At 44.3% G+C, this 22,971-nt stretch overlaps 2 protein-coding genes across 9 annotated transcripts in view; both read right to left on the bottom strand.

The window, feature by feature from the left end:
• LOC122789416 overlaps nucleotides 1-22,971 on the bottom strand; it is a 1,105,687-nt gene that overhangs the window by 900,705 nt on the left and 182,011 nt on the right. The window lies entirely within an intron of this gene.
• The window catches only part of NONO (non-POU domain containing octamer binding), a 677,532-nt gene that overhangs the window by 588,665 nt on the left and 65,896 nt on the right, over nucleotides 1-22,971 (bottom strand). For all 7 annotated transcript variants that reach the window (XM_044056848.1, XM_044056846.1, XM_044056852.1 and 4 more), the window contains exon 5: nucleotides 5,761-5,856. In XM_044056848.1, coding sequence (XP_043912783.1) covers nucleotides 5,761-5,856 — 96 coding nt within the window. The remainder of the gene's footprint in view (nucleotides 1-5,760; nucleotides 5,857-22,971) is intronic.

Raw genomic sequence — 22,971 nt, forward strand, 5'->3', positions numbered from 1 at the left:
GTAGTGGGTATCAAGGGGCTGTAAAAGCAAGTCACTGAGTACAGGCAACTGGCTTAGAAGCAGAGTCAGTTGTGGACCTCTGTCTTTCTTTGTGTTTAGGTATTCTGGTAGTTTGACTGCTAACAAACGACATTTCTGGATAGTTACATCCTGAGCCAAAATACTTAGAGGCAAAAATATACAGACGCTTAAGTGCGTTGGTTAAATTTACACAAAACAAACAGCAAGGCATGTTGTGGTCAGGGCCTAGGCAAGGAATACAGTACAAATGAAAATCCTTGAGGTATTTGCTTCCCACAAGTAATACAATTAACTTTTACAGACATTGGCAAGGAAAAAAAAAAAAGTTTCCCCAATGGGGTACTTGGCTTTAGGTTGAAGACTTCGGTTCTGAAACAAACAATTTCAGCAGTAGGCCGACCAGCACTTGGAACTGCTTCTGGCACTGCACAGCAAGCAAGACTAATGAAAATGGCGTTTGCTGCATGTTTCATACCCCGGAAGACCTGACATTATGGAAGGGACAGCAAGACGCAAGACCAAGATGGTTAATCAGGCCAACTGAGGGCAACCTGCCAGCAGATTAACCAAATGTAATGACTGCAATAGTGAAACACTAAGAACATCTGCAGATTTTACCTTTTACAATAAAAGGTCAATACACAGTCAACACGTTTCTCCTAGTTTCTGGCAAAAGACTAGAACAGCCATTGGGCAGTAGCAAAACATGACACTTTAGTATCAAGGATCTGTGTCAAGTTGCATCTTGCAGCCATGGGTACAAGGTTTGGGTCCTTCCCCACTATTTGTTCACTCTGCAGACAGGGCTTCCAGTGTACCTTTGAAAAAGGGAGAGAATCTTGCAGACTTAACATCCACCAAAAATAAGCAAATCAGAACTATAAATTCCGCAGATATCTGCACATGGCTAGTTGTACCCTTGTATATGCTCCATTTAGTACTATATAGTCAGACAACTTTTACCTTTAAAGAGCAAAAGACTTCAATTTCAATGCACTGCAAATCAGACTGGGGGGTGGATCAAAGGAAGCATGTCACACCCCTCCACACTGCTTTCAGACTTTATTTTGCACTGCTCGCAAACATTTCTTGGTTAAATCTTCAATGCAGTTTGAAATGTAAACCTTTATACAAGCACATAAAAATGGATGAACTTTTGATCTCATACACGAGTCATGAAAAATGTTATCCAAAAAGCAGATTACACCTACAAGTTGTGAAAACATGCATCTGCAAGCTCAAGCCAAGCCATGTCACTCTCCAAGTATAAATGTACAGCAAAAAAGTACAGATGTATACACTTACCATAAATGTAATGGTAGGAGTGCATTCACTGTTGCAGTCACCACATTTGGGTTATCTGCTTGCAGTAGTCCTCAAGTCGACCTGATTAACAAAGTCTTGGGTCCTGCGTGAGGGACACAGGCATACACCAAAAAAGCTTTTAAGCTTAGTAAAGTAGAGTAGAGGTATAGCCAAAAAAAGTCAAGGGGCTGGAGGGAGAATAACCAGGACTGCAACACCAACCTACATGCATGGTAAGTGTACACAACTGTACTATGTACTTCGTGTTTCACTGCTGCAGTCACCACATTTGGGTAGATTCCTCAATGTGAATGATTTGGGTACATTCCTAAACATGAAGGATGGGAGGACGACTTGGACAGCATTAGGACCAGCTATAAGACCATGCAAGACTGCAGTGGCAAAGCCAGCTTGGGATTTAGAGAATATTGGAAAACTAATGCCTGGTGAAAGTATGTACAGGACTCCAGGTAGCAGCTTCTAGGATGTCCCTGGTAGAGAACTCAGAAAGGCTGTAGAGGTAGATGCAGCCCTGGATGAATGGGGTCTGATCCCCTGTGGGATAGGTTTTCCATGGTGCTTACAGCAGAAATTAAATGCAATGGCCTATTCATTTAGAATTAGAAATAGCCTTCCACTCTGCCCCTGCAACATATGCCACCAGCAGTTCAGATTTCCTTTGAGGTTTACTCCTGTCCAATTAAAATCAAGTAGTCTTTGCACATTAAGGAGTGCAGTATCCATTCCCCTTTGTTATGTGGATTAGGAAATGTTGGCAAATGAATGGATTGATTAAGAGCCACACTGGATACCACCTTGGCCATGGAGGGATTGATTGAGGGACACCTTGTCTGCATGAAAGATGAAAGGCTCCACTGCCAATAACAGCCTGTAATTCAGATACCCTTCTTGCTGAAGTGATTGCCAAAAGGAAGGCTGTTTTCCAAGAAAGTAATTTTAAATCTGCACTAGCAGGTGGCTCAAAAGGAGGAAGAGCGAGTTTCTCAAATACAAAGTTAAGGTCCCAGGCTGGAGTTGGGGCTCTCCTGGGTGGACTTAAATTTTCTGGCCACTGCTTGAGCAGTGGATAAGAGAAGAGGGAAGGTTCTGTGTTGAGCTGAAACTGCTTGAGGTGTGAATTTGGAGGAAAAAGGCCCTTGTGAAGCATCTCTGTTAAGTATTGTAAAATCAGAGGTAAGATGGGCAGCACTGCTGTGCTCATCCCTTGAGACGTGTTCCAGGCACAGAATCTTTTCCATTTTTCAGCATAAGATTTTCTAGTACTAGGCCTCCTTGCCTCAAATGATATCTATCACTGGTTTATTGAGGGATGGTAAAGGAGAAATTGGGTAATAAGCCAGGCTGCTAGGTTCAGGATTTGAAGCAGAGGGTGCAGAATCTGGTTTTCCTGTCGAGACAGAGCAGGGGTCTGAGGCAGGTGCCATAGGGCCAACAGCAACACTGCACAAGAGGGGGTATCAGTGTTGGTGTGGCAAGTCTGATGCAATCAATATCATCCTTTGTCCCATTTGATCTTTAGTACTTTGGAGAGGCAAAGGAGGAAAGGCATAAATTGACAGGTTTTTCCAGCTGAAGTAAAAAAGCATCCACTTTCCAAGCTTGTGGGGAGTCCTTGTGCAAAGTTTGTCTAATTGCTAGTTCTTGGGGGGAGGCAAATAGACAAATGGGGAAGCCCAGATATAGGCCTATGTTGAAAATCTTTGGATCCAGTTTCCACTCGTGTGGGTCCATGAGGTTTCTACGTAGTCCATCTGCCAGTGTACTTAGTTTTCCTGGCAGAAATTGAGCTTGTAGATTCACTTGGTAGCTCAAGGCTGCATTCCACAATTCCATGGCTAGTTTGCAGAGGGGGTAAGAATGGGTACCCCTGTGCTTATGTACCACATAAGTGTAGTCAGTCTTCACCATTAATTGTCCTGGAAGAATGTGGTCCTTGAAGGCTGTTGGAGCATTCTGTACAGCTAACATTTCTTTGCTCGATATGCAGGAGCATTTTACTTTGGTTCCATTTGCCCCAAATGCACTTCCCTGCCAGGTGAGCCCCCCCCCTCCATTTTCTTTAGTACCTCCTCAGCTTTAAAACTAAATACATCTTTTTGAAGAGGTGCATCTAATAATTTAGCTTTGACATGATCTGGCAAGGCTTGCTCTGAGCCAAGCATGTCTACATATAACAGACCCCGTAACAGCAGCTCTACACGAGGCCTCTAAAGCATCAAAACCACACAGCAAGCTATGTTTACCCACTTGCTCTGCACCATGCAACAAATCCTGCAACTCAACTGGTTCTGGTTGTGTCATTTTGCTTTTCAACTGAGATAACAAAAACTGTTGATACTTTAACATATAGAACTGACAGTTTAATGCCCTCATGGTTAAAGTGGCAGAGGTGTACACCTTCCCCCCCCCACCTTTCTAAAGCTCTGGAATCTTTCTGAAGGTAATGGGTTTTTAGCAGTAGAGGCCTTAATTCCCTTGGGACCCTGTGAAATAGTTTCTGGGTCAGCAGTACGGCTTTTGTATAGGAACTGGTGTGAATCAGGAACCCGGTAATACCAGTCTGGTTTAACAGGAGCTGGAGGCAAAGAATCTGGATTAAGGCCGGCTTCTGTGTACACATCCAACATATCTAAAACAGGAGGGATAGCCAGGGGCCTACGCTGGGGGAGCAAAAGAAAATCCCTGAGACTTTTCTTGGAATCAGAGTAATCTTGGCCTTCCCAGTGAAAGTGTTCCCTCAATGTATGTAGGATTTCCCCAAAAGAGTAGTCCTGTGGGGGGGGGGGGGGGACCGAGGGAATAGACTCCTCTGCATCAGTCTTCAAAAGGAGACTCTGCATAATCCTGGTCCTCAATGTTCAGAGGTAATAGAGGCTTGATCTGAGGAAGGGTAGCCTTCCTCTAATCTGGGCCTTTTGTCAGAGGGGGGTTGAGAACCCCTGATAAAAAAAAGAGTAATCAAATCCTCAGCCATTTTGAGCATCTGTTTTTTTAGGCATGGGGCCTTGAGGGGGTCTTTGTTTTCATGGCCGCTTCAGATTTAGTGAAAGCTTTAATAGAGGAGGAAGGCCAGAAGACAACTTGAGAAATGGCAGGCCTGTCTAAACTGAGTTTCCCCACCAAGAGTGGCATCGGTATCTGTAGTAGGAATGGGGACAGAGGAGCCTGCGACCTCGGGTACTGAAGACACCAGTAATGTGTCATCGGTACACAGGGGCTGCGTAGGTGCCTCGCTGAGAACCGGTAGTCTGCCTTAGTGTGGTGTCAGTCGGTGGGGACCTCGTATGTCGGTCCTTATCTTTGCATCTTTTACTCAAAACTGGAGTCTGAGTATCAGACGACATAATATAATTAAATTTACCAATAGTGAAGGGTGAACTCTGCCCGGCGCTTAGTGTGCTTGTTGAATCTAGTGCAAAAATGGCAGGCAGAAACTCCGTGGTCTGGGCCTAAGCAAGGTAAACAGAGTGGAAATCCTTATGTGGTATTTGCTTCCCACATGAAATGCAATTAAACTTTGACATCGGTCTGAGGCAAGAAAAGTTTCCCCAACGGGATACTTAGCTTTCAAGAAGACTTTGGCTGAAATATTTTCGTAAGTTTCAGGAGCTGGCCGACCGGCACTTGCGAACTGCTTCTGGCACCGTGTGGCAAGACAGACTGAAGATGGCATCGGCTGCCTCTTATACCCCTGCCGCACTGACGTCAGGGAAGAAGCGACAACAGACGCCAGACCTAGACTTTGGAATTCAGCCGACCAAGGACCCACCTGACCGCAGGATAACTCATCTGTAATGACTGCAGCTGTATGCACGATGAACAGTTCCCAGTTTTTTTGCATGTAGAGCAATCTTTCCAAAGGGGCAGTCAGTTGAGAAGTGCTTGGAAGTTTTAAAGTTAAGGCATTGTGACAGTTAAACAGCCCCATTTTTTCAGATAAAGAATGGAGAAACTGGTGTGTGCTGAAAAGCCTGGTGCTGGGAAATTCTAATGAGGTAACAGTTGTGGATGTACACTTGGATTTTGGGGGGGGGGGGGGGGTCAGCACAAAATCCTTTGCTATTAAATTAAAAAACAGTATGTATAAATTTGAGCACGTAATAGAACACGGACTTTTGTTCAATGACAGCTTCACAGTATCGCCCTCTTAAATTAGATAGCCTAAAAATACCAACAGCAGCCATATTGTACAAATACCAATTTAAAACCAAGTGTGGCAAGCTACTTTGTTATCACTTTGAAGCTTTGCATAGCTTCTTTTTTTTTTTTTTTTTTTTTTACAGTCCTTGTCTAATTATGCCAGCGAGAAACGCTTCGGCAGCTACAAGTACTAAATTTTGCACCCAATGTACCACCACACAAGTCTACAGCTGAGAGCGCTATGCAAAGTACAAAAACATGTTAAATACTCACGCATGATATGCATTGTTCTTCACCATAAGTTTCTCTGGCAGACCTTCTTCATCATCAAATTGTTCCATAGGCTCAACAGTCACAGGCCGAGGAAAACTATAACAAGTCACAAGAGAAAATTCTGAAAAAAACCTTAGTGATAAGTGGCCCAAACTGTACACTGAAGCAATAGTCTACTCTAGTTTGCCATCAAACAAGCTTCTTTACCCTTGGCCTACTCCATTTGGTAATTTCAGTTGGTGCTTGCTGTCACCCACCATAAGCTTGTTAATGCCACCAAGAAGCCATAATTAACCCAATACTTCACATACAATTAACTACCATAGCAAAAGAACGTTTGGTTAAATGGTTAAACAATGCACTAGTCTTGTTGCCCTCACATTTTGAGTCACTCTGCATACATTACACTATTATACAGGCTACCATCAAGTAGGCCCATCAGAATGCTCTAAATCCTTCTGCAACTAAATGCAAAAGGACAAAAAGAATCCTCCCAAAATGAAAAAAGTGACACCAATACTTCAATTATGGCACTTTGCAGGCTAGACAAACATCACTGCCACCTCCCCACAACATACTCCAAGGCACTTACTACCTGAAAAAAGGTAGTTTTGTACCTACCATAACTAGATGGCAGTCAGGCGGTCCCGCAGTCTGCCAGAGTTCAAGTCTTGGTCTGGCGTTGCGGTCGCTTCTTCCCAGTGCGCCAGGGGTATACAAGAGGCATCAGATGCCATTTTCTTCAATTTCTTGCCCCAAATGTCATGCCCCTAATAGGAGAGCAATACATATTGCCAAAGAAATTTACAGAAAAATACAAATACCTTCAGTTACAAGCAAATACACCAAAGGTTGTATGAGATAGAAAGGTTCAGCTAGTTCAGAGGGGATGGAGGAAGGGTAACCTGGACTGCAGCAGTGTGAACACTTCAATATCTACATTTATGTTAGGTACAAAACTGCACTATGTTCATCATGTTACACTGCTGCAGTCACACTTGGGTTGAATCCCAAAGCTAAGGATGGGTGGTTGAGTTAAACAGGGTTTGGAGAAGCTAGTAGGCCCTGCAGAACCACAGTGGCAAAGCCAGCTCTAGTCTTAAGAGTAGACACGCAACAGATGGTGCTTGGTGAAGTTGTGCACTGAGCTCCAAGTTGCAGCTTCCAAAATATCCTTGGATGGTACCCCCCTGAGAAAGGCAGTGTATGTAGCTGTAGCCCTGGAGTGAAACCTAATGCTAGTATGTACCGGTTTCCCATGATGTGGGAAACAAAAACGTATGCAATGTCCTATCCATTTTGAAATGGTCTGTTTTGAGATAGCCTTAGTTTTATCCTAGTAGTAACATAATTGCCTGTGAATGTCCAGAGTGCAGGAGTGTCTCCTTTGTTCTGGGCATTTGGAAAAAAGGTGGATAAAATGAATCGTTTGGTTTAAGGCCACACTAGATACCACCTTTGGCATTAAGGGTTAGTCAGTAGAGTGACTGTCTTGATGAAAAATAAGGAAAGGCTCCACTGCCATTAGGGCTTCTAGCTCAGACTCTTAGCTGAAGTTATTGCTAGTAGCAGAGCAGTTTTCCATGAAAGAAACTTTAAATCAGTTGAAGTAGCTGGTTCAAAGGGCGGTAATCCAAGTCTTTCCAGAACAAAGTTGAGATCCCAAGTTGGTGCTCTCCTGGGCGGTCTTATGTTCTTAGCCCCTTTGAGGTACTGTCTTAGGAGTGGATATGAAAAGAGAGGATCAGTGTTATAGTGAACTGAAATCGCCGAGGCGTGGATCTTAATAGATGAAAAGGAAAGTCCTTTGTGCAGCATCTCAGTTAAATATTGTAGAATCTGAGGAATGTGCAGCATCTCAGTTAAATATTGTAGAATCTGAGGAATGTCTGAAGCAAGTGGGTTTTGGCCTTTAGCCTGGTTCCAGGCTAAAAATCTTCTCCATTTGTCTGAATAGGTTTTCCTGGTGCTGGGCCTTCTGGCCTCCAGAATGACATCCATAACATCATAACAGGTGTTGGCTGGTTTAGGTAATTTGCCATGCAGCCAGATGTAAAGGTCTTGAGCTGGCTGTGTAGAATCAGATTGTTTTGCTGAGTGAGCAGGTGAGGAATTTGGGGTAAAATCCATGGTGGTCCATGTTCCTTAGTATTTGATACCAGCGTTGGCGTGGCCAGTCTGGAGCAAAGAGCATCATTTGTGGAGTCTCTAATTTGACTTTCAGCAGCACCTTTGCTAGAAGAGGCAGTGGAGGAAATGCATATACTGTTAATGGTTTCCAACTGAATGAGAAAGCATCCACTTTCCAAGCTAGTGGATGGAATGTCTGCGAAATTTTCGAAGTGGGTTAGCAAACAGATGTCTGGGTGCCCCCATTTTTGAGTTATTGCAAATACTTGTGGAACCAGTTTCCACTCGTGGGGATTCATGATGTTTCTGCTTAGGTCATCTGCCAATGTGTTTCTTTCCTGGCAGGAATTGTGCTCGTTGAACTTGGTAAGTTAGTGCTGTGTTCCACAAGGTAATTGCTTGCCTGCATAAGGGGTAGGAGTGCGTGCCCCCTTGTTTATGTACCACATTACTGTGGTGTTGTCAGTCTATTAGATGTCCTGGATGCAAGAGGTCCTTGAAAGCTGTTGGGTATTTCTTTTTGATCGATATGCAGATGCCTTTGATCTGTAGCCCATCTGCCCTGAATGCACTGTCCTGCCATGTGTGCTCCCCCAGGCATAGTAGACACATCTGCTGTGCTAAGTCTGCCTGGCTGTGGGTAAGGTGAAAGACTGACCCTTGAGGTGACATGCCTGTATCCACCATAGAAACTCCTGTTGCAGGCAGGGAATGAGTGGTATTGTTTCCAAGCTGTGGCTGCGCTGAGTCCATAAGCTTTTCAGGTACCATTGTAATTTCCTCATATGCAGTTTTGCAAATGATACTAAGGGTATGCAAGATGCCATGAATCCCAAGGCCTGCAGAATTTTTCTTGCAGGGAGTTGGGTCTTTGTTGCCATCATTTTGAAGCATTGAGTCAGCTGTTGCTAGTCTGGCATGAGGCAAGCCATCTAGGCCATTGCATTCAAGCTAGCACCCAGGAATGTTATGTTCTGAGGGCACTAGTTTTGAATTTTTAGTTTACTGTGTACCCTAGGCAACTTAAAAGGTGTTTGACAAACGCCAGATGCTTTAAAAAGAACATCCTTGCTTTCTGCTTGAATAAGGCAGTCGTCCAGGTATGGGTATATTTGAATTCCTCTTAGTCTGCAGTACGCAATTACTGGTGCTAGGCATTTTGTGAAGAGCATGGGTGCAGTAGGTAAGCCAAAGGGCAGTGCAGAGAATTGATAATGAGTTGAACCTGCAATGAAACTGAGGTATCTTCTGCAATTTTGTCTGATGGGGAAATGCAGGTATGCCTCTGAGATCCAACATTACTAGCAAAGCCTTCTTGCCCAGCATGGGAAGAAGCTGCTGTAGTGTGGGCATCTTGAATTTGGGTACTTTGAGATAGGGGGTTAGAATTGAAAGGTCCAGAATGGGTCTCCAGGCTTTGTCCTTTTTGGGGACTAGAAAGAGTTTGAGTAAAATCCTTGGCCTTGCTCCTGTGTAGGTACCTGTTGAATGGCTCTCATGTTCAAGACAGCTGTAATTTCTTTTTGCGCCTCCACCCATTGATTTGGTGGCAGGTTTGGCATTCCTTTTATCCTTGGTAAGGTGTGAAAGTGGAATTTGTATCCTTGTGAAACAATGTTTAGGACCCATTTGTCTTTTGTGATGATGTGCCAGCTGTCTGCAAAAAGAGCTAATTTTCCTCCTAAGGGAGCTGCCAAGAGAAATTTGCTTGGCAGTCTGAGGATTTAGTCATTGTTTGTCTTCTGTTAGTTTGGGGCCCGTCTCCCCCCCCCCCTTTCTGGGTAGTGGCTCTCAATTGGTGAGGTTAAGGGCCTTGAGACCTCTGCCCCTTGGGTGTCTGTATTTGGCCCCTCTGTGGTCTGTCAAATGCTGGAAAGGACCTGTTTTTTGCTGGCCAATTTCTGCTGAAGCGAGGGGATTGAACCTGTATAAAAATCCGACAGTCTGCATAGATTTTGCCTTATCCTCCATTTTCTTCAAAACCTCTTCTGCTTTTACACCAAATAAAGCATCCCGTTTTAAAGGTGCATCCAGTAACTTTGCTGTAACTGGATCTGGTAGGGTTTGTTCTTTTAACCAAGCATGCCTACGTATGACAGACCCAGTCACTGCTGCTCTACAGGAAGCTTCCAATGAATCAAATCCACATTGTAAAGTATGTTTGCCCACCTGTTCAGCTGCATGCAAGAGATCCTGCATCTCCTTAAAATCAGGCTGCTCTGAATGTGCGCTCATTTTTTGTTTTGAGACATCAGGAATTGACATTTCAGCATGTGGAACTGGTAATTCAAGGCTCTCGTAGCTAGAGTAACTGAGGTGTATACCTTCTCTTTCCCCATCTATGTAGTGCTCTGGAATCCCTTTGAGGGTACAAGATTTTTTTGCAATAGAGGCCTTAACCCTTTTGGGACCCTGGGAAATGGTTTCTGGGTCAGCAACAGGGCTTTTATATAGGAACTTGCGAGTCAGGGACTCTGTCTGGTTTGGCTGGAGCAGGAGGTAGAGAGTCTGGATTAAGATTAGATTCTAAATAATCATCCACAATGTCTAACAGGAGGGATTGCAAGCGGCCTGTGCTGGGGAAGTAAAATGAACTCAGACCCTTCTTATAATCAGAGTAATCCTGGCCTTCCCAGTGAAAATGTTCCCTGATGGTATGTAAAGTTTCTCCAAATGAGTAGTCTTCTAGAGGAGATGCTGAGGGAATAGACTTCAGCATCTTAAGTGCGGGGGAAAAAAAAATTGTATTCCTGTTCCTCTGAAGTATCTGAAGAAATGGAAACTGGTCAGAGGAAGCATCTTCCTTCTGTCTTGGCTTTCAATCAGGAGGGGGTAATTAAATCTTCAGCCATCTTAAGCATCAGTTTTAGGTATGTGGCCTTGCACTGGAGACTGATGGTCAGTTTTGGTTTTAATGGAGTTTTTAGCTTAGCATAAGATTTAATGGAGAGTGTAGTCTGTCTGAAGACACCTTCAGCAACCAAAGGTGTTTCTACTGCACCAGAATCTCCTTTGGCTCTGGAGTCGGAAGGGTCTAATGAAGAAGGCTGCAGCGGCCTAGTGCTCTCTTGTGAATCAGAAACAGACTGGTTCTAAATCAGTGGTCAGGGGCTGGGTAGGCACCTCACTGAAGACTGAAGAACCGGCGACAGGCCCAGTAGAGGCCTGGGAGTCTGGTTTGGTTCTAGGCTGCCAGTCCTTATCCTTGCGTTTTTTTATGCATGCTGGTTAATCAGCTGCTCCGACGGCATGGTATAATTAAAATTTCCTACCAAAGTAAAGTCGGGTGAAATCAAACGTTCGATAGCTCGTTTATTAAACCTAGCACAACAGACAACCAGTGATGTCATGGTCAGGGCCTAGGCAAGGAATACAAGAACGAAAGTCCTTGAGGTATTTGCTTCTCAAGAAATGAAATAACTTTTTCTGACATCGGACTGAGGCAAGAAAAGGTTCCCCAAGGGGGGTACTTAGCTTTATTGAAGACTTCGGTCTGAAATTCAATTTGAAAATCTCAGGAGTTGACCGACCGGCACTTGCAAACTGCTTCTGCTTCGGGCACCGTGCAGCAAGAAAGACTAAAGAAAATGGTGTCTGATGCCTCTTGTATACCCCTGTTGCACTGTCAGGGAAGGGACAGCAACCGATGCCAGACCAAGACTTTGGAACTCTGGTCAACTGTGGGACCGCCTGACTGCAAGATAACCCAAGTGTGATGACTGCAGCAGTGTAACACGATCAGAAAAATGCTTCTCCATCCTTGTTATTTATTTAAGTTGTTTATGAAGGAGTCTTAATTGAAACACTGGATTAAAATCCTTTACTTGTCCATTTCAAGTCTCATTTAAGTGCACATCCGGGGTAGGAAAGATTTTTTATTTTTTTTTTTTTTTTTTTATCTCCCTGCGTGTGAGGAAGAACATTAGGTTAACTGCCCGACTTAGAAAGACTTGTCACCACCTTGTGCATGAAAGTAGGATAAGAGCAAAGTTACCACATCCTTGACAACAACTTTTCTAGTAAGCATCGCAAGCTGCAACACCATCTGCCATCGAGACAATTCTAATGTTGATACAACCATACTACAATCCTCGTACAAGTCAGTGCTACTGTCATATCTTTTTGGATTGCCAGAGTCCTGCATTAAAACACTTTGCAAGTCTGGTATCATACCCTTCAAGATGGGTGCAGTAAATCCTGCCCTGCCTCTAGTTCTTGTCCAGTCTATAGTGCCTGAAGTTATAAAGTAGTTTTTTACCTACCATAAATGTAGATGTTAGTGTATATACTGCTGCAGTCAAGCAGTCCCGCAGTAAGCCGAATCCAAAGTCTTGGGATGGCGTCTGTTGTAATCACTTGTTCCCAGACGTCAGTTGTGACGGGGGGGGGGGGACAAAAAACAAACAAGGCAGCAGATGCCATTTTCTTCAGTTCTTCTTGCCCCAAATGTCAGGTGCCCCCAACTAGGAAGGCAAAACAAACTATGTAGAAATACCTTGGTAGATAAACAAAAAGTACTAGCTGTTCGCAAATACACCATATAGACATGCATCCAATAGATTGATGTACATGGAGTTATAACACCCTGGTATGTAGAGGGGATGGTGGGAGGGTAACCTGGACTGCAGCAGTACATACACTAACATCTACATTTATGGTAGGTACAAAACTGTACTATGTTAGTGTTATACTGCTGCAGTCACACTTGGGTTGAATCCCAAAGCTATGGATGGGTGGCTGGTACTAAACTGGGTTAGGTAAAGCTAGGATGCCCTGCAGAACTGCAGTGGCAAAACCAGCTCTGGTTTTAGAGTATAACGGAAGGTGGTAGTGCTTGGTAAAGGTGTGTACTGAACTCCCAAGTAGCTGCCTCCAGAATGTCCTTGGTTGGAACCCCCCTGAGAAAGGCTGCTGAGGTTGCTGTAGCCCTGGTAGAATGGGACCCAATATTAACAGGCACTGCTTTCCCATGGTGTGAGTAGCAAAAGCGGATACAATGGGCTATCCATTTGGAGATGGTCTGTTTTGAAAAGGCCTTTACTTGTGAATCGGCAGCATAGGATACAAAGAGTCAGTTTTTCTGAAGGTCTTTGTCTTATCCAAATAGTAACGTAGCTGTCTGTGAAAGTCCAGAGTGAAGGAGTCTCTCCTTTATTCTGGGGGTTTGGATAAAAGGTGGGTAAATGAATTGTCTGATTCAACGCCACACTGGATGCTACCTTTGGCATAAAGGTAGGGTTAGTTTGTAAAGAGACTCTTCCTGATGGAAAATGATGAAAGGTTCCACTGCAATAAGTGCCTGTAGTTCTGAGACCCTGCGTGTGGAGGAGATAGCCAGCAACAGAGCAGTTTTCCAGGACAAGTATTGTAGTTCTGCTGAGAAGGCAGTGTTAATTTTTTCTAAAACGAAGCTGAGGTCCCAAGCTGGCACTGGGGGTGTTCTGGGGGGGGGGGGTCTTAATATTCTTAGCCCCTCTGAGAAACTGCCTTAGTAAAGGGTGCGAGAATGGGAGGATCCGTATTATATTGAGCTGAAATGGCTGAAGCATGATCTTAATGGATGAGAAAGGCCTTTGTGTAGCATCGCAGTTAAGTATTGCAGTATTTGAGGAATGTTTGGTATCAAAGGATTTTGGCCTTTAGCCTGGTTCCATGCACAAAATCTTTTCTATTGGTCCGAGTAAGTTTTTCTGGCGCTGGGCCTCCTGGCCTCCAAAATGACATTCAGGACGTCCTTTGAGAGAAGTGTTCATTGATGGTTCAAGGTATTCTCCATGCAGCTAAATTTAAAGTCCTGAGCGGACTGTGAAGGATCCGAGAGTTTTGATGAGTCAGAAGTGGGAAATGAGGCAAGATCCATGGAGGGCTGCGAGTCAAGGTCCTTAGTAATGGGTACCAGTGCTGACGTGGCCAGTCCGGAGCAATGAGGATCATTTGTGGTCTCTGATCCGACTTTCAGTAATACCTTGGTCAAGAGAGGTAGTGGTGGGAAGTCAGACTGTCAGTGCTGTCCAACTGAATGATAAGGCGTCCACTTTCCAGGCTAGGGAATGACAAGTCCTTGTGCAAAATTTCTGTAGTTGACAATTGTTAGGGGAGGCAAATAGATCTATGTCTGGGCGTCCCCACCTTTGAATCATTGAAAATACTTGTGGGTGTAGTCTCCACTCGTGAGGATCTGCCAAATTTCTGCTTAGTCTGCCAATATGTTTTCCTTTCCTGGCAGGAATTGTGCTGGCAGGAATTGTGCTTGCAGTTGTACTTGGTAAGTCAATGCTGTGTTCCACAAGGTCATTGCTGTCTGCATAAAAGGTAGGAGTGTGTTCCTCCCCGTTTATGTACCACATAACTGTGGTGTTGCCTGTCCTTATTGGTTGCCCTGGATGCAAGAGGTCCTTGAAGACAGTCAGTGCATTTTGCACAGCTAGCATCTCCTTTTGGTTGATGTGTAGATGCATTTGTTTTGCAGACCATTTGCCCTGTACGCACTGTCCTGCCATGTGTGCTCCCCAGGCGTAGTCTGAAGAATCTGTTGCCATAGTTTGGTTTGCTGGAGGTAAGACAAAAGGAAAACCCTTGTTTATTTGACATGCTTGAGTCCACCATTGGAACTTTTTGAAGGCAAGGAACGAGAGGTATACTTTCGAGGCTGTGCCTGTGTTAAGTCCATATACTTTTCAGGTACCATTGTAATTTCCTCATATGCAGCTTTGCATGTGGAATTGGTTGAATGCAGGATGCCATGAACCCCAATGCCTGCAGGATTTTCCTTGCAGTGAGCTGGGTAAAAGTTGCCATCTTTTTGAAGTACTGAGTATGGCGTGAGATAAGCCATCTGGGCCGTTGTATTTAAGCTGGCACCCAAGAATATTATGTCTTGAGGGTATTAGCTTTGACTTTTACTGTGTACCCTAGGCAACTTGGCAGCTGTTACAAATGCCAGATGCTGTAATATAATGGCCTTGCTGTCCGCTTGGATCAGTCGTCCAGATAGGAATAAATCTGTACTCCTAGTTGTCTGCAGTATGCAATTACTGATGCCAGGCATTTCGTAAATACTCTGGGTGCACTAGATAAGCCAAAGGGCAATGCAGAGAATTACCTACCAAAACTCTGAGGCATCTTCTGCAATCTTGTCTAATAGGGACATGCAGGTATGCCTCTGAGGTACAATGTTACCAGCCAAGACTCCTTGCCCAGCATGGGAAGAAGCTGCCTTAGTGTGAGCATTTCGAATTTGGGTACCTCCAGGTAAGAGTTTAGAATTGAGAGGTCTAAAATGGGTCTCCAGGCTTTGTCCTTTCTTGGTACTAGGAATAGTCTTGAGTAAAAACTATGACCTTGCTCCTTTGTAGGTACCTTTTGAATTGCTTTCATATCCATGAGAGCTGAAATTTGTGTTTCTGCCTCTGCCCATTGTTTTGGAGGCAGATTTGGCATGCCTCTCATCCGTGGTAAAGTGTGAAAATGAAATCTGTATCCTTGGATAATGATATCCAGAACCCATTTGTCCTTTGTTACGATGCGCCAATTTTGTGGAAAGAGCCAGTTTTCATCCCAAAGGTGCTGCCAGGGCAATTTTGCTTGGCAGGTGAAGAGGGAAGTCATTGTATTTGTTTCCTGAAGGGTTGAGATCTTATGTCTCCACCTCTTGTATGACATTGTCTAGGCCCGAAAGAAACTTGTGGCTGGCCTCTACCCCTTGGGCATCAGTACCTACCCCTTTGGGTAGGTCTGATGCAGGAAAGGACCAGTTTGATGGCCAGTTTCTGCTGAAACGAGGAGGTTGTACCTGTAACAAATCTTTACCAGTCGGCATAGATTTTGCCTTTTCTTCCATTTTCTTTAAAACCTCCTCTGCTTTGACACCAAAGAACACATCTTTCTGCAATGGAGCATCCAATAGCAGTTTGACATGTTCTGGTAAGGCTTGCTCTTTTAGCCAAGCATGTCTACACATTACAGATCCTGTGACAGCTGCTCTACACGAGGCTACCAATGAATCAAAAACCACACTAAGGTATGCTTTCCCACCTGTTCTGCTGCACGCAGCAAATCCTGCATCTCTTTGAAATCAGGTTGATCTGTCTGAGGGATCATTTTCTGCTTTAACTATGTAATCAAGCACTGCTGGTAGTTTAGCATGTGGAATTGGCAGTTTAAGGCCCTCATGACCAAAGTGGCAGACGTAGACACTTTCTTCCCCCATCTTTCTAATGCTCTGGAATCTTTCAGAAGTTAGTGGATTCTTAGCAGTAGAGGCCTTATCCCCTTTGGGACCCTAGGAAATTGTTTTGGGGTCTGCAACAGGGCTTTTATATAGAAACTTATGAGAATCAAGGACTCTGTAGTATCTGTCTGGTTTAGTTGGTGCAGGAGGAAAGGAATCTGGGTTTAGACTAGATTTGGTGTAAACCTCATCCAAAATGTCTAAAACTGGAGGAATTGCAAGGGGTCTACGCTGTGGAAGAAGAAACTCACGGAGTCTTTTCTTACAGAGTAATCTTGGCCTTCCCAGTGGAAGTGTTCCCTCATGGTGTGTAGAGTTTCCCCAAAAGAGTAGTCTTCGGGGGGGGTGACAGAGGGAATGGACTCCAGCATCTGAGTTAGCAGAGGAAATGGATGCTTGGTCAGAGGAAGGATAATCTTCCTCCAGTCTAGGCCTTTTGTCAAGAGGGGGTTGGGAACCCCTGATAAGGGTAATTTCATCCTCAGCCATCTTAAGCATCTGTTTTTTAGGCATAGAGGCCTGTGGGGGGGAGGTCTGTGGACCAGGTTTCCTAACTTAAGGGGGCTTCAAGTTAAGCATAAGACTTGAGATAATTGTCTGTTTGAAGACCCCTTCAGAAACTGAAAGCCTGTCCAAAATCGCTGGATCACCGCCAGGATTGGCGTCAGAGGGGTGGAGGAGGAACCGGCTCGAGGCCCAGCTGATACGGTCTGCGAGGCAGTCAATTTCTAAATCAGCAGTAGTCAGGGGCTACGTAGGCACCTCGCTGAAAACAGCAGAACCGGCGGCAGGCCTTGCTGAGGCCTTGGTTGCCTGTCCTTATCCTTGCGTTTTTTAATCATTGCTGATGTCGGTTGCTTCAATGACATGCTACAGCTAAATTTTCTGCCAAAATAATGTCGGGCGAAATCTGCCGACGCTTGTACATTTGTTGAACCTAGCACAAAACCAACAGACATTGTTGTCTGGGCCTAGGCAAGGAATACGATAAGAATGAAAATCTTTAGGAGGTATTTGCTTCCCACAAGAAATGCAATTAACCACTTTGACATCGGTCAGAGGCAAGAAGAGTTTCCCCAACAGGATACTTAGCTTCAGAGAAGACTTCGGGCTGAAATTAGATTTGAAAATCTCAGGAGCTAGCCGACCGGCACCTGTGAACTGCTTCTGCTTTGGGCACCACGCGGCAAAAAAGACTGAAGAAAATGGTGTCTGCTGCATCTTACGCCTGATGGCAGGATAACCCAAGTGTGATAACTGCAGCAGAACAACACACATCTAAAAGGTAGCTGCTTCTAGCAGGTCAACAGCAGAACGTCTGGTGAGGAATCACCATATCCTTTTCGGGCAACTATTTGCCATGTAATGGGATCCAGAAATTAAGACTCCCAAATGATTTAATAAATAGGCAACAGTCTTGTTCAGCACAAAGGCAAAAAAGTTGACCTTGGGTTCTGTCCAGGTAGCAGCTTAACATAAAACACCAATAGACAAGAACCTACCCCTTACTGTGGCCTCTAAACCACCAGAAGGCTGGCCTGGTTTAGACTTTTTGGCATAAAGGGATGGCACAACAAATAACCCTCAAATACATTCTATGCATGTCAGGATAATTCAGATATTCTTACAGCAGAGATTACCACACAAAAAAAAAAAAAAAAAAAAAAAAAAAAAGAAAGAAAACCAAAACATATTTCCACAAGAGGCAGTGCATACCTCAGACAATTCAAAGGGGAAAATTGTTTTTCTAGCATAGGCTCACAGGTAGGTACTACACAAGCTTAGCCAAAAAGTTCCCTGGCTTTTGTCACCCAAGAAAGTTATTTTCCTGCACTCCTGTCTAGCAGTGATCCCTGGGGTGAAATTCCAATTTCCCATCCAACTGTCTACATTTGTCTTTTAGGGCTAATGAGGAGCTTTGCTTGACGAACTGGTAGTCTGTTCCAGAGCATGGCAAGTTTCTGGGACAGGAATCTATCCCTAGCATGTTCTCTTTGTGGTGGCGAGGTTTAGGTCCCTGGAGCGTGTGGCTCTGAGATATTGGGTTTCTTTAAGTGCATTACATCCAACAGAAGTGGGTTTGACATGGCTTTGTATGATAGGCAGAGGACACCTCAGAGTAGGCAATAAGCAGAGTAGAACTGGAGTGAGCCTGCATATGGTATCTGTTTGAAGCCAGTAGTCCTCTTAGCAAGGTATTTCTGGGGCCTTTCTAGTTATTGTAGATGTCTTAAGAGGTACATGTCAAACAGGGTTTTGTACTCTAATGGGTCTGATGAGGGATGAGGAGAGGAACAAGGACCTCTTTCTTGAGGTAAACCCCTTTGTGATTAGGTGTGCCATGTAAGATTTCCCAACCAGTGTGCCAATGTGATCAAAGGAGACTGTCCACCTGTGCCCCAAGGTCTCTTATCACACTTCAGTGTTGGCTACTGCCCATGTGGTAGTTGATGGGTACACTCACCCCCCCCCCCCCCCCGGGGATGACAATGCACTTCTTGGTCTTAGTGAGGCCCCTTTGTAGGATGTCCACATAATTAGGCGATTAAGGCACCTAGTTTACAGTCATCTTTAAACTTTTGTCAAAGACCAGCTGTATTAGCCTGGACTTCTGTGAAGCAGATGCCAAACAGTAGAGGACCCAGGACTGAACCCTGTAGTACTCCACTTGTCACTGGTCTGAAGTTGGATTTAGAGTCTGCTACTTTCACAATGTGGGTTCTGTCAGTGAGCCAGGTGGCCATTCATCTTGTGACATAGGGATTTATGCCCAGTCTAGTGAGTTTAATTTACAATTCCAGTGTGTGGGATGGTGTCTAAAGCCTTGGCAAGGTCAATATAGGCTGTGCGCACCACCTTACCCACAGCTCTGGTGACTGCTTCAAAGTCATTCAGGTTAAGGAGACATGACCTACCCTTAAACCCAAACAGAGTGGGGTCCATAGTTTGGACATTACCCATGTCCTTGTTTACAAGCTCCAAGATTAAACATTCCAAGGCCTTGCAGACCAGGCTTGTCGGGCTAATGGGGCAGCAGTTCAAGGTCTGGTGTGGCACCCCCTTTGTGGAGTGGGATAACCTGGCTTTGTGCATTCTGAAAGGCAGCGAAGTGAGCTGTGTGCCACTCTGTATGCAAAGCCTGAAGTGAGGCTGCGACTGAACATGGTACATGTGTGCCAGTTCATTCTGTCCATGCAGAACGCAGCCTGGGATGTTGTCAGGTCCCAAGGATGCTGTGTTCTTGGCTTTGGGAGAGTACAGTCTACTTGTGCTTCTGTGACTACAGGGGCTTTGCATTCTTCTGGTATTGTGATGGCCCTTTAGGGGGTGAAGTTTGCACTGAACCTGGCAGGATGTTGGCAGTTGGTTCTGTACATTTAGTGCCATTGTGCTGTAGCCGAGTAAATTAGTGTTGCCATTGAGATTAACAGCCATTAAATGCTTTGTGGTTACAGCCGTTAAATGCTTTGTGGTTATCTTCAGAAAGTCAGGGGTGATTTTCTTTAAGCTCTGGAGGATTTTGAGAGATCACTGCTCCTTACCGAAGCAGACCAAGGAGTTCCTGCAATCAGGAGATTTTACACTTTCTGCAACAGCTTTTTCCTTCTGTTGTAAAGTTTATGGCAGGTGACCACCAGACTGGCTACCTTTTTTTTTTTTTTTGGAGGCTAGCGTCTTGGTTCTGTTGGGGATGGCAAGACCCATGCACTCGTGCTTATACAAGGTATTTGTAAAGGATTCAGTCATACCTCAATTTTGTGAATGTATGGGTGAGGTGGTCTGCCACTTCTGTCTTAAGCATGAAGTTGGCTTTGGAGAAGTTTATGGTTATTTCCTTAATGGGGGGATGGGAGGGATACTGATGTCTAGGGTGATTAGCTTGTGGTCGGATATGGACCAGCAAGGAGTTTACCTCTGGCATGGAACAGTTGCCCATATTGGTAATAGCCGGGTACAGGATACTGCTGCCTCTGGTGGTGGTATGGACAAGCTTATCCAGGGAGTTGGAATGTATTATTCCAGAGAGTATTGAACAAATTAGCACAGGAGTAGTTTTCCCAGTGGATGATGGGGTAGTTGAACACCCATTAGGGTATTTGGCTGTACCTTAATATTACCCAATATATCAAGAAACGTGGAGTGGGCATCCTGGGGCATGGTGGGGGATCTGTAACAAGCTACAACCTGGATTGCAGTCTTGCCCAGTGTTAGTTGCACTTGGGATAATTTTGGATCAATTATGTTTAGCAACTACCTGGAGGTGTGGATATTTGAATATGGACACCTTTTAGAGTTTTGGTCCAGGTTAGGTGGCCTAAAGGTATAGTATGAGTTATAGCCTGATGACAGGATTACTCTCTGGAGCCTTGAACCAGCGTTACTGCACAGATGTCCATGTTCTCCTTTAAGGAGGAGTGCCTCGAATTACTGCATTTTGAGGTTTAGACTTCTAGCATAGAGTAGCATTACCATCAGATTTTGCTCGCTTATGCCTGCTATGGTGGCATTTGTCATTTGAACCTAGCCTAAAATGGGCACAATTCATTTTAAAAATTTATTTGGCCTTTGCTTTTGCTAATAGACTACCTGGGGCACCCCACATGCAGCTCACCTTTTAAAGAATGCTACTTCTCCAGACTACTCAGGTGAAGCTACAGACAAATGAAATAACCATGTTCCTAACAGTTTATGTTCATATAACCAATGCAGCAATAACAGCTACAAAAACTATAGCTTAAGAATACAGCAGCCAGCTAAACTTCCAAAGCTTAACATTTTCCACACACCTCAAATCACCATCAGCTTCAGCAGAGCTGAAGGGTAGTATGGGCACCAAGCCCTTCAGAACTTGCATGCCAGCAGAGACATGAGCTCTTAGAGATTAATGCTAGGGGGGGGTGGGTGAAATGGAATGAAAGGCTACTGCAGCAGTTATTTGAACATTTATTGTTATGCAAATTTAAATCACAACTCTACTATACCTTAAAAGTGGTGCAGTAACACTGCAACAGTAAACTCAACCTGCACCCATGGGGATTGGTAGATGCCAGAGAACTAGCTTCCGATTGAGAATTACTATTAATGACTACTAATACTGTACCCTATATTTGTTTGGTTTGACTTCAGGTTGCAGAGGAAGAACACTCATTCCTTTAACCTCATACTAAAAGAGGTTTCTGTGGGGGGGGCAAAAGTGCAACAAGAAAATTGTACTGTATTTTGTTGCTAGAGTGCACAAGTTGCTTGGGTTCCAGTTAAGAGTTTACTGTATATGGGAGAAGCAAGAGAAATCCAGGATCCACTGCAGAACGGTTCTAGCAAAAGGAATCTAGCTTGTACCACACCTGTCTTACCTTCATAAGGAATGAAGTATCAGTGAAGGAAATACAGCTTTCAGAAACAGCCCAGCTGTCTTGGATACTCACAGTATGGAGAATCCTCATTTAAGTTCGGAGAAAACCAGGAGATAGCTTGGCACAAAGTAAACTTGCTAATCACTTCAAACTAACCCTTTTGTTTAGAGTAAAAATTCTACCTTGGAAAAAAAAAAGGAGGCAAGGTAGACTCCCCATATGAGCTTTAAACTCAAGTCACAAATCAGCAAAACTGTTTTCAGTTTATTAAAACTGAAATCAGTCTGAAACTGGTCCAAATGGAGCAAGTCAATATTTCTAAAGTGTTAGGATACCAGGTGAAGCAACCTGGTTTCAGAAGTTTGGCATGCAACAATGTTTATCAAACCTTGCCTGTTCTTCCCACTGTTTTATAAATCTCCCTCCCAGTGAAAGGATGATGAAGGGAGTTGGATTGGGAAAGTCTAAAAACAGCCACCCCACTCCCAGTCAACCTCCAAAGCTAGGTTTGCCATTTTTGTAAACTTGTCCCCTTTCACTTTATTTTGCCTGTGAGAAAGGGTGAATATGGCACATCTTGGTTGGGGGGGGGGGGTCATCCACACCTTTTTGAATCCTTTCAGGAGAGGTCCCAAAAACAGAAGCTAAGCAAAGCTTTAAAACAGGAAGGAGACAGCCCCTCAGTCGGGCTCGTCTAGACACCCTAGCATCTGCTATGCATCTAAAGCTTCAGAGCCACACAAGTGACTAGCAAACTAAGAATCAATGTTGCACATGTGCAGCACGTTCTTAAAGTTTTGCCCTCCATCCCCCCTGCCTTACTTCTCAACTGCTTATGGACAGCAGTTGGTACTAAAGCATGTGAAACTTGACAGTTAAGCCCCAAAGGCTACAAAGGTGCAACTTTCTGCCAAACCAAGAATCCTACTCTACATCATTTGGGATGGGGTTTCTGGACAACATATGGATATAATCTGACAATTTGGGGCTCAAAACACAATGTGGTTTGAAGTAAATTCATCCCACCTGAAAAATATTTACTTTCCATTAACATTGGCAAAATACCTTTGAGTTCAGTACCTTTGAATTTCTACCAGGATATTTAGATTTAACACTGGATTTTTCTAAGCAAAGGAATAGTGTGCCTGAATCAAAGCCTGTGGTCTGAGGACAAAGGCTCAAGTCTGGTTCCTACAAGTTCTTGGGCATCTGGGGAGGGGGCCCATACCTCAACAGCTTTGCAGCCCCTCTTTTCAGCATCCAAAACCTATGCAGCCTGCCAGTGAAATGGTCCCTTCAAGAGAGCCAAGTCTCCCCTGAACGACAGGGCATCTGCTGGGGAAACCTGTAGCCAACATATCCTTACTACTGGTTACAACTACCAGATGAAGATAGGACATTTACAAAGGAGTATAAAGCAAGCAGACCACCTCCTCCTGGGGTGGGAGGCTTCTACATAGTATTTTACTGCAATAGCCACACTGTTCCTGTTAAGTT

This window comes from Protopterus annectens, chromosome 14.part0, assembly GCF_019279795.1.
Source record: "Protopterus annectens isolate FY-2018-M chromosome 14.part0, PAN1.0, whole genome shotgun sequence".
In the NCBI taxonomy this organism is placed as follows: domain Eukaryota; kingdom Metazoa; phylum Chordata; order Ceratodontiformes; family Protopteridae; genus Protopterus; species Protopterus annectens.